Consider the following 12033-nt stretch of genomic DNA (forward strand, 5'->3'; position numbering starts at 1 on the left):
AATACCCTAACATGAATAGCACACGGCTAAAATCATAGAGTAGATCCAACTTCATTAAGGACTAAATTGATCAGGCATTTTCACATTACAATAAAAGGAAATCAGATTCCATGAAAGATATGCACTACTATTCCATTCTCTTCTTTACCAAAATATTTCTTACAAGGTGGTTTCATCATCACCAGAGAAACCAGGCTGTTTAGCAGAGACCGGGGCTGCTTGTCACACTTTCTACTTTTGTGTTTAGTTCTCAGCACCAGTATATCTTCAACAATAGTAGAAAGATCAAGTTCTTGGGTTGAAACGGGGACCATAAAAAAAACCCTGCATCAATTTCAAACCCCCATCATCGAACCGTAACTTATTTTTCTCTCTTTTTCAGTCCTAAACCCCCTCCTACAGATGGCATCAAGTCGAACCCGTCAAAGCGCCACAGGGATCGGCTGAACGGAGAGCTGGACAAGTTGACCGGGCTGTTGCCGTTCTCAGAGGATGTACGTGCGAGGCTGGACAAGCTGTCTGTGCTTCGGCTCAGTGTGGGATACCTCAAGGTCAAGAGCTTCTTCAGTGGTGGGTGGCACATACTCTGACTCATAGATAAACCAACACTTTAGCTGCCTCATAGGGCACATTGTAGCGAACTCTTACGACAGAGGTGAAGACTGTTGGATTGAGATCTGTAGTTTTTGGTTTGAGGATTCTTTTTCTCCCTTTGTTTCGCCTCGCTTCTCAACTCTTGACTGCTAGTCTCTCTCTCTCTCTCTCTCTCTCTCTCTCTCTCTCTCTCTCTCTCTCTCTCTCTCTCTCTCTCTCTCTCTCTCTCTCTCTCTCTCTCTTTCTCTCTCTCTGTCTCTCTCTCTATTTCTCTCTCTCTCTCTCTATTTCTCTCTCTATTTCTCTCTCTCTCTCTCTCTATTTCTCTCAGGAAACGGTTTATATCTGTGTTGCCGTGTTAATTGCACTTTGAGTCTCTGAGGTCGATTGTTGAGTAGAGGGCAGACAGAAATATGGTACCTCAGAGTGTCACATGGCCAGACGCAAGCTTCCTTTTCCTGTCGAGCAGCAACACATGTTCTAAATATCATCACACACACACCCCCGTCCCCCCAACGCCCGGCCCCTCTTAACTCCCAAAACAGCAGAGGATGTTCTTGTGGTCGGAGATGTTAGCTAGCACTGCACATGTACGCACGCACATACACACCAGAAGGATTGACTGTCCTTTCTAGTTTCTGCCACACATAACTTTTCCTCAAATAGTTCCTGCCCTGTCCAAAATAGCATCAATTAGAAGAAGACTGCAGCCTCGTTGCAAGCCAGGCCACGACGAGAGCTAACAGACACTCCGACAATTTTTTTTTTGTTGGTCTGGGCATCCACCGACATAGCAGTTAGCTATACACACTCTGCATCAACAACAAAGGCAAATCAGACAAGGGCCTTTGCATATTGTATGTTTTGGACCTAACTTCCTTGGCAACCAAAGATGTTAATTGTAACGAATGGAGACATGCGTTTATTGGGTTACTAAGTAAACGTTGCCAGGGCGATGGCCATACACAGTGCGAGTAGTCATGAGCTGCAAGCCCCAAAGCGGTTAGGAGATCCCGTTTTGTATCCATCCTCTTTTACACCACAACACACACAGCAGCAGCAGCAGAGCCTCTCTCCCTCACCCTCTCTCTCTTTCTCCCCCTCACTCTCTATCCCCCCCCCCCCCCCCTCTCTTTCTCTTATGGAGCAACAGAGAGGGTCAGAAGGACAGAGAGGGTGTGTGAAGGGAGTTGGAAATCAGGCGTTGAACTCTGACTCCACCCACACTCTACTTCCTTTGCAACCCCTTACCCTCCTTTCCTTCTTTTGTTCCCTCCCTTCCTCCTTCCTCATCGGCCTGTGTGAAGTTCAAGTTCACAAACTCCCCCTCCCCTCAAACAAACGCAACAGGATCCTAGTAGAGTGGTGTACTGTGCTTGCACGGCATGGTCCGAAAATGAATTGTCTTATACATTATGTATTAGCATTTTTACATTATTAGTTGCTATTAAAGAAACTAGAACTTTAGTTCGACTCTATTTAAAGTGGGCTTTGTATATTTTATGCACAAAAATGTGATGCAATTTTGGTCAACCTCAAACATGCTGTGGTGGTCAACTCCCCTTGTCCGCTTTTAATTTCATGACCACAAAACACTTTGGTCATGCCTGAGCTATGTAGACGTATGGAGAGCTCAGAGTAGGTTGAAGTGGCTGGATGTTTGGCTCAGGAGAAAGAGACCTCTGTACTCTGAGGTCCAAGCTGGACCTGCTCTTTTATTTTTTTATTTAACCTTTATTTAACTTGGCAAGTCAGTTAAGAACAAATTCTTATTTACAATGACGACCCACCCCTGGGGCCCCACAAGGGTGCGTTCTCAGCCCTCTCCTGTACTCCCTGTTCACCCATGACTGCGTGGCCATGCACGCCTCCAACTCAATCATCAAGTTTGCAGACGACACTACAGTGGTAGGCTTGAATACCAACAACGGCGAGACGGCCTACAGGGAGGAGGTGAGGGCCCTCGGAGTGTGGTGTCAGGAAAATAACCTCACACTCAACATCAACAAAACAAAGGAGATGATCGTGGACTTCAGGAAACAGCAGAGGGAGCACCCCCCTATCCACATCGACGGGACAGTAGTGGAGAATGTGTAAAGATTTAAGTTCCTCGGCGTACACATCACGGAAAAACTGAAATGGTTCACCCACACAGACAGCGTGGTGAAGAAGGCGCAACAGCGCCTCTTCAACCTCAGGAGGCTGAAGAAATTTGGCTTGTCACCAAAAACACTCACAAACGTTTACAGATCCACAATCGAGAGCATCCTATCGGGCTGTATCACCTCCTGGTATGGCAAATGCTCCGCCCACAACCGTAGGGCTCTCCAGAGGGTAGTGAGATCTGCACAACGCATCACCGGGGGCAAACTACCTGCCCTCCAGGACACCTACACCACCCGATGTCACAGGGAGGCCAAAAAGATCATGAAGGACAACAACCACCCGAGCCACTGCCCACTGCCCACTGTTCACCCCGCTATCATCCAGAAGGCGAGGCCAGTACAGGTGCATCGAAGCTGGGACTGAGAGACTGAAAAACAGCTTCTATCTCAAGGCCATCAGACTGTTAAACAGCCATCACTAACGTTGAGTGGCTGCTGCCAACATACAAACTCAATCTCTAGCCACTTTAATAATTAATAATTGGATGTAATAAATGTATCACTAGTCACTTAAACAATGCCACTTTATATAATGTTTACATACCCTACATTACTCATCTCATATGTATAAACTGTACTCTATACCATCTACTGCATCTTGCCTATGCCGTTCGGCCATCGCTCATCTATATATTTATATGTGCATATTCTTAATCATTCCTTTACACTTGTGTGCAATGTTATACTTTTTAAGCTCGCTGTGTGTGAAAGCATATTTTGATTTGTTTTATAGACTTTTGTTAATCTTGACAGTTTAAAATGCTCAGGCACTTTAATTGAAGTCGCTTTACAGTTTTTTAAGGTAGTTTTTGTGAAATTGTTCGATTACTTGTTAGCTATTACTGCACGGTCGGAACTAGAAGCACAAGCATTTCGCAACACTCACATTAACATCTGCTAACCATGTGTATGTGACCAATACAATTCGATTTGATTTGATTTGGTCTCACCATGGTGGTTATCTTTAGTGTGGGACCCCAGTTCAGAGTAGAAGTGTCAACCAACCATTTCCACACTTGATATCGCTCAGATATCTTCTGATTGAGAATGAATCAGAATATGCATGACCTCACAAAACAGCTTGTAGTTGCAACATTATTCCCATATCAACAATATCCACACATGGGGAATAACAGTGAATGTTAATAGATGTGTGTGGCTGAGCTCACTATGCGTTCCCTGCTGCAATATGAACAGTGGTCCTTCAAGGCCTTCTTCGTACCATGCGGTTCCTATCTCTGTGTTTGACTCGGCTGACCCTGTAACGTAAGGGAGTGTCAGTGATAGTGTGGGAATGGAGGTTTGACACTGTACGACTCTGAACTGGGGTCAGTAAAGTCGAAAGATCACCACCGTGAATCCATGTGACTCCATGGTGAGACAAGAGACAGACTCTGTAGCAGTGGGGCCCATGCAGAGTGCAGAAACCCGGGGGAGATAAATACTGCGCGTGTGTGTGTGTGTGTGTGTGTGTGTGTGTGTGTGTGTGTGTGTGTGTGTGTGTGTGTGTGTGTGTGTGTGTGTGTGTGTGTGTGTGTGTGTGTGTGTGTGTGTGTGTGTCCATGTCCGTGTGTGTACTGTCAGCAGACAGGGAGAAGGCATACTGGGAACTAGTGGGCCAGTAATTCTGATCATGTTGGATCACTGGATCTATGGTTCCTGACAGTGGTCTGTGTCGATGACGAACAGCACTTCATCCAGACAATAACTCAGAGACACGGTCATGATTGTCGACCTAAAAGACACACTGAAGCACGGCTTCACCTTCATCCGTCACACACAACACACACGTCCATCTTTCCACCTCCTCCCTGTGCGTTGTCTCCCTGCCTAGCTCTGGCCTTTGTCTCTGTGAAGCCTGTTTATCATCTCTGGGATCTGAGGCTGCCTGCCTGCTGGGCGTGGAAGGGTGGAGGGGCACGTTTGGGGAGGGAAGCTCTGGAGCATTGCTGGCGCTGGCTGCACAACCACAACACGAGGGACTGCTGTTGGAGTCAGCTGTGTTTGCCTAGTGATAGATCTGACATATATATATTATTGGTAGGCCTAACCCCTGTCACATTTCAGCTCTACTTATTAGAGCAGTGTTAAAAATAAAAAAATGATGAATAGGCCGTGTCCCATTATAACTGAAATATACAGTACCTGTCGTGTTCTTCATGTTCCTGTGGACCTGCAAGGTGTGCAGGTTTCTGTAGTCCTAGCATAGTACTACTAACATGTCAGATTCAACTCTTCATTATAAGTTGTATTTTAGTTGAATTTGTGTTAGTGCTGGGCTAGAACAAAAGCCTGCACACCTTGTGGGTTCCTAGGAAACAGGCTTGAAGAGCACTCCTCCATTATGTGAAGTCCTATGAAATAAAGCTGGCGCCATGCCTCCCAAATTTATCTCCGTTAGTGATGCCATTACCCCCCCCCCCCTTCGCTGAATCCTGTCTTGGGCCTCTATGGTGATTTCACACACCTTCCCCCACCACCGTCCATGGCTTTCCCAGATGTTTTTCCAGCGTTGGGATTTTGCTTTGGGGAATAGGGAGGTCGGGTCGCTAGCATGCCCCAACAGAGAGAGGCTGTAAAACAGGCTAAACAAGCTACTGAGAGTCACCTTTGACCCCTCCATTCAAACCAATCTCACATTCTCCTGGGGTCATGGTAAGGTTGTACTGAGGTTGTACTGAGGTTGTACTGAGGTTGTACTGAGGTTGTAATAAGGTTGGACTATGGCAACTATGATTCATTTCACTTCCCGTGTGACATACATTTGGTCGTATTTGTTATCATTCTGAACTGAAGCCTTCTTTGAATGGATCTCTTTCAGTTACTGTTGTTTGTTACGAAGTGCTGACAGAGTGACATGGAGCGGCTTGGCACTCAGGGATGGTGTTGAGTGTTGTGGGTGTTAGTGTTGGTGCGATAGATACAACACAGGGTTGGACTCAACATTAGTGCATGTGCAGGTCAAACCAAAACGTAGAGGGACAGGGCTGCCATTTTGCTGAGAAACAAATGCTCCCGCTGAGACTAAACACACACTAAACGCTAAATCCTCAAACCAAACAGAACAATATTGACCAATGTTGGGATAATGCAGCTTTTCCTAATCAGTGCAGAAAGAAACCATGGCACAGATTCAGTATTTACACAGTTGTGATGTCACAGGCCGGGGTTAGAGAAGTATGTGTTTACATGGTCATACACTCAAATGACTGTTATGCATGTCATCTCAACATTGACCTTGTATCCCTTTGTTGATTTTGAAGTCATCCAGTCATAAATAGCTGCCTGAAGGATGGATGCAATTTGTAAAGTGCATGATCACACACCAGATCAATTTGCATTGTTATTGCCATTCGGCTTGTCGGTCTATGTGACGCCATTGTAACTGCAGTGAGTAAGCGGTGTCAGTGAATGGGATGGTGTCTGGACATGTTCAGCTGGGTAGTGTTTGACATTGTAGACACATTGAGGGCTACGCGCGCACACACACACACACACACACACACACACACACACACACACACACACACACACACACACACACACACACACACACACACACACACACACACACACACACACACACACACACACACACACAAATGCAAACACTGCTCCAGGACATAACATGATGAAATGGAGTGAGGAGAAGCCACAGAGACAGAGAGGAATGTTCCCTGTCACCATTAGCAGTGACCTCTAACCCCTGACCTCACAGGCTTTGGCAGGCTCAAGGTTTTGACATGTTGTTGTTGTCTACCTAGACACCAGGGTTTCCCAAACTCGGTCCTGGGGCCCCATTGGGTGCATGATTTGTTTTTCTGCCCTAGCACTACACAGATGATTCAAATAACCAACTCATCAGATCAGGGGGGGCCCCAGGACCGAGTTTGGAAAACCCTAACCTAGACCAAGGGCAGGTACAGTCATTACTAAGCTTTAGTTCAAATACCTGTTTGAGAGGGATAACAGTCACTGCTAGTCTAACTCTATGACAGAATGAGGCCCCAGTCTTCGGACTGACGGTGTGTACTGAGTTTTACCTTAGATGACTAGTGCTCTCTCTGTTTCTCCCTCCTACCGCTCTCTTTCTCATTCATTTTTCTCCCCCTTTTTTCTACCGCTCACCCCCTTCCGACCCGCTCTTTTACTGAGCAAAGTATGAAAGCAGACCAATACCTGAAGCATTGTAATGGGACTTCTATAACCGATTCAGGCAACGGTAAGACACGCCATCCTTTTTCAGATGGGTAAATATCCTAGGACATATGACAGCGACGAAGCTGTTGATGTGAATCACACTCACCTAGTGGTCGATGAGCCTCTAATGTCACAACCTGACTAAAACACGAGTCGCTCGGTAAAAGTTGAAATGTGTTTTTGAAGAACTGGACTCGTCACATGAATTCTTTCACTCTGACACGTAGTTATAGTGTTCTAGGAATGTCCCCCGTGGACACCGCAATGAGAACAACAACAATGGTGATAATTTAACCACAGTGATATTACCAACCCCCACCCATTTAACACAACGATGTCAAGACCGGCTTGTGATTTACAGCCCAGTAAACACTGAGTAAACCAAAAAAGACACATCGCCATAAAAGCCACATTTTAATGACATGCTCTTTTTCTCTCTTTTTTTTCCTACTACAGGCGTTTTCTTCGTTCCGTTTTCTTCTCTCCTTTTTTTCTTCTCTCCGTTTTCTTCTCTCCGTTTTCTTGGGGCACGGTGGGTCTTTAGCGGGTGCTTGGGCATGTTCCTACTTGAGCAGCTAGCCGCTCGCTCCTGTGTTTTGACTGGGGTTGTGCTGAAGAGGGTAAGCCAATAGCCATGGCCCTGTGCTCGCTGAGATGGCTAGGAAGGAGTCCTGCATTGGGTGGGTTGGGTGGACCCGGGAAGACCCGGAAAAATCTAGCTCTGTACAGGAGTGCAGTTCAGTGGCTGCCACAGACCAAGTGTAATTTACTCCAGTGTTGCTTCATGCCCATCTTAATCATCTCGCTGGCTTGCATGCTCAATAATTGGGCAAAGATTGGGCAAAGGGTGAACAGGCCCTGCCATTTAAAAAAAATAATTAAGTTCCAACTTATTGAGCAGCGCCCTCTCTGCAATAGCTATCAACCACAGTTGGTACATGTACAATATCTGTGTCTGGTTAGCGTGAGCTCCTCTACTTTCCAGATGGTGTCAAGGTCCTGTGTTTGAGTTCTGATCAAGTTCCATTGCAGGCGAAGTGCCAAGACTGAGGAATCTGCCACATGCCTACTAAGCCATATCACAAACCCAGCGGATTCCTCCAGGTATACCGACCGCTAGCTAGCTCTGAAATACTAGCCATGTGCTGTATTTGAACTAAAATGTCACCGGGGTCTCTACCCGTAGTTGGGATTGAGTTTGACAAGAGATTTCTATCTTAAAATTCCCCAAATAAAGAGTTATGCATTGTAAGGCATTGATTGCTACAACGCCTAAATATTACATTTTTGAGTAAACAGTGGTCAGAGATGAGTAAGGAAGGGATACTGTTAGGGTTAACCTCTCTTGGGTAGGGGGCAGTATTTTCACGTCTGGATGAAAAGCGTGCCCAAAGTAAACTGCCTGTTACTCAGGCCCAGAAGCTAGTATATGCATATAATTGGTGGATTTTGATAGAAAACACTCTAAAGCTTCTAAAACTGTTAAAATTATGTCTGTGAGTATAACAGAACTGATATGGACAAACCACCCCCCCCCAAAAAAAAAACATCAATGGCTGTCACTTTTATTATAAGGGAAAATCCTCCCAGATTACAGTTCCTAGGGCTACCACTAGATGTCAACAGTCTTTAGAAAGAGTTTCATGCTGGTTTTTGGAAAAATGAGCCAGAAATTGTAGTTTTTCTAGGTGGCTCCCATTTTGGCTGTAGTGTTTCCAAGCGCGTCGAAGAGAGCGCATTCTTTGCTTTTTTTCTCCGGTAAAGACAATAACGATTCTCTGTCTTAAATTTGATCGTTTATTTACGTATTAGGGTACCTAAGGTTTGATTATAAACGTTGTTTGGCTTGTTTGGAAAATTTTATTAGTAACGTTTGGGATTCATTTTGTATGCATTTTGATGGAGGGAAACTGGGTGGATTATTGACTGAAGCCAGCTAAACTGAGTTTTTATGGATATAAAGAAGGACATTATCGAACAAAAGGACCATTTGTGGTGTAACTTGGACCTTTTGGAGTGCCAACACAAGAAGATCATCAAAGGTAAGGCATTTATTATATCGCAATTTCTGACTTTCATGGCGCACCTGTCTGGTGGAAATATGTTTTTCATGCTTTTGTATGCGGGGCGCTGTCCTCAGATAATCACATGGTGTGCTTTCGCCGTAAAGCCTTTTTGAAATCTGACACCGCGGCTGGATTAACAAGAAGTTAAGCTTTATTTTGGTGTATTACACTTGTGATTTTATGAAAGTTAAATATTTATAATTCTGTTTGAATTTTGTGTTCTGCAATTTCACCGGATGTTGGCCAGGTGGGACGCTACCTGCTCATAAGAAGTTAAGGTGTGCATTGAACAAATCACAGCGGTTGATAGGTTTGTAGAACCAATCACAGGATGACCACAGGGGTCATAATGTCAGACAGAGGTCAGCAGCAGTCGAGTAAAGCTGTCTCAATCAGGCCAGGTTAAAGGTCACCATGCAGGACAGGTTGAGACTGGCCCTAATGACCTACAGCTTTCAATCTCTTTCAATCAATGTTCCTTGTAGAGCTCAAGCCCTTTTGTGTGTGTGTGTGTGTGTGTGTGTGTGTGTGTGTGTGTGTGTGTGTGTGTGTGTGTGTGTGTGTGTGTGTGTGTGTGTGTGTGTGTGTGTGTGTGTGTGTGTGTGTGTGTGTGTGTGTGTGTGTGTGTGTGTGTGTGTGTGTGTGTGTTTGTGTGTGAGAGAGTGGAATTTCCTTTTTTGGGAAACACATAAGAAATTACTGTAAGAACTTTGCAAAGACCATATCCACGTTCCAAAATAACACCCTATTCTCCACCAGCCTTGATCAAAAGTAGTGCACTATGTAGGGAATACGGTGCTATTTTGGGACACCACCCATTACGTTAGAATGAATGACTCCAGCCAAAACAAATATTGATGTTCTGTCTCCCTCTGAAACAAACTGCCTCTTTTTCCCTACCAACAATGGAGAAGCCGTCCAACTTTCTCTCGGTGGAAGAATACAATGGTTAGAAAACAAATAGTACCAGGAAAATCAATGCTTGGGGAAGACAATGTCAAAAGTTGCGATTGTAATTTGAAAAGTAAGTAAAAGAAAAAGGGGTTTTCGTAATAGTTTCCCCGCACTAGTTGAAAAGGAGTCGTCAGTTGAGAGTGAAAGTCAAAAGGGGTTCTCGTGGAGCAAGGGACTTGTAGGCCCTACTCCTGTTTCTTTCTGTAGGCCCTACTCCTGTTTCTTTCTGTAGGCCCTACTCCTGTTTCTTTCTGTAGGCCCTACTCCTGTTTCTTTTTGTAGGCCCTACTCCTGTTTCTTTCTGTAGGCCCTACTCATGTTTCTTTCTGTCGGCCCTACTCCTGTTTCTTTCTGTAGACCTACTCCTGTTTCTTTCTGTAGGCCCTACTCCTGTTTCTTTCTGTAGACCTACTCCTGTTTCTTTCTGTAGGCCCTACTCCTGTTTCTTTCTGTAGACCCTACTCCTGTTTCTTTCTGTAGGCCCTACTCCTGTTTCTTTCTGTACGCCCTACTCCTATTTCTTTCTGTAGGCCCTACTCCTGTTTCTTTCTGTAGACCTACTCCTGTTTCTTTCTGTAGGCCCTACTCCTGTTTCTTTCTGTCGGCCCTACTCCTGTTTCTTTCTGTAGGCCCTACTCCTGTTTCTTTCTGTAGACCTACTCCTGTTTCTTTCTGTAGACCTACTCCTGTTTCTTTCTGTAGGCCCTACTCCTGTTTCTTTCTGTAGGCCCTACTGCTGTTTCTTTCTGTAGGCCCTACTCCTGTTTCTTTCTGTAGGCCCTACTCCTGTTTCTTTATGTAGGCCCTACTCCTGTTTCTTTCTGTAGGCCCTACTCCTGTTTCTTTCTGTAGACCCTACTCCTGTTTCTTTCTGTAGGCCCTACTCCTGTTTCTTTCTGTAGACCTACTCCTGTTTCTTTCTGTAGGCCCTACTCCTGTTTTTCCCTGAGTAACAACAGAAGCAGCTGCATGATAAGAACAAGAAAAGAGCAGCAGCCAATAGGGGACTGTAGCCTCCTATTACTTTGTTCTCTTTAGCAGACCTACACCATCCTGAAAGGTATCGGCTGGTCCATTACGTCCAGTTGAGTTGTTTTGGTGCTTTTTCTTATTATTGAGAGATCAGATTGAGATTGGTGGGAACAGAGGGAATTAGGGGTTGTTGGGTTTTATAAGGGGGGGGGGGGGGAGGGGTTTGGTGAATCATCACTTCTCGTTTCTGATGCATGAGTTCAACTTTTGGCGAGGCGAGAGGAAACGGAGAGAAACTTCATCTCTCTGAAGGACAGCTGTTATGATTTCGCCCTTTTTTTTATAAACCTCCAGTGTTATTCAGCTGTCACTGAGTCACACACTCTGAAACTAACAACCCCACAACAGAAGAGATAGTCTAGGAGGGGGGGAAAAAATGATTCCTATATTTTCATTGAATACACAGAGGATGTATAATAGAGTTCTCCTTTTACAATGTGTCATGAGAACGGTGCAAGTTAACAAAAGAAAGACCACGAGGGAACCCCCCCCCCCCTTCAAGTCAAAACTATTCTAATAAATACATTTCATATATGCTATCGGAAAAATACTCCTTTGGTTGTGTTTATGAAGGTCTTGGGTAACATTAGAATATGAAAAAAGTTACTATTTCAAAGAACACTATATAATATTCATTTGTTTATGTTACTGTAGGCTATCTGTTGCCGCATGCTCAAGTGTGGAGCTCATGAAACAGTGGTTATTCTTGGAAAAGGTGTATTGTGAAATAAAGCTCATCTCTTACATTTTGTAAGAGTTATTTGGCAATGTTAAGTGTTTTGGAAACTTCAGAATCTGCTCTTTCTGATACTATATAGAAATCAAAATGTCTTACCAGCATGCGACTCTGTAGGAGGATTTGAAAAAGTCCTCTTCAACTGGTTGGAACACAAATTCTGTTTGTGATATCGAAATGCTAACAACATATGTGTCTTAAATATACTTATTTTGGAAAAGTTAAGGATGGAAGTGGGTCATGACTTTAAGAAATGGCAGAGATATTTCAATTTTAAATTCATATT

At 44.5% G+C, this 12033-nt stretch overlaps 1 protein-coding gene across 1 annotated transcript in view; it reads left to right on the top strand.

Moving 5' to 3' along the window:
* The window catches only part of LOC129859557 (aryl hydrocarbon receptor-like), an 81223-nt gene that overhangs the window by 9496 nt on the left and 59694 nt on the right, over positions 1-12033 (top strand). Inside the window, exon 2 of the mRNA XM_055929453.1 lies at positions 383-570. Coding sequence (XP_055785428.1) covers positions 383-570 — 188 coding nt within the window. The remainder of the gene's footprint in view (positions 1-382; positions 571-12033) is intronic.

The sequence above is a fragment of the Salvelinus fontinalis genome, chromosome 7 (genome assembly GCF_029448725.1).
Source record: "Salvelinus fontinalis isolate EN_2023a chromosome 7, ASM2944872v1, whole genome shotgun sequence".
In the NCBI taxonomy this organism is placed as follows: domain Eukaryota; kingdom Metazoa; phylum Chordata; class Actinopteri; order Salmoniformes; family Salmonidae; genus Salvelinus; species Salvelinus fontinalis.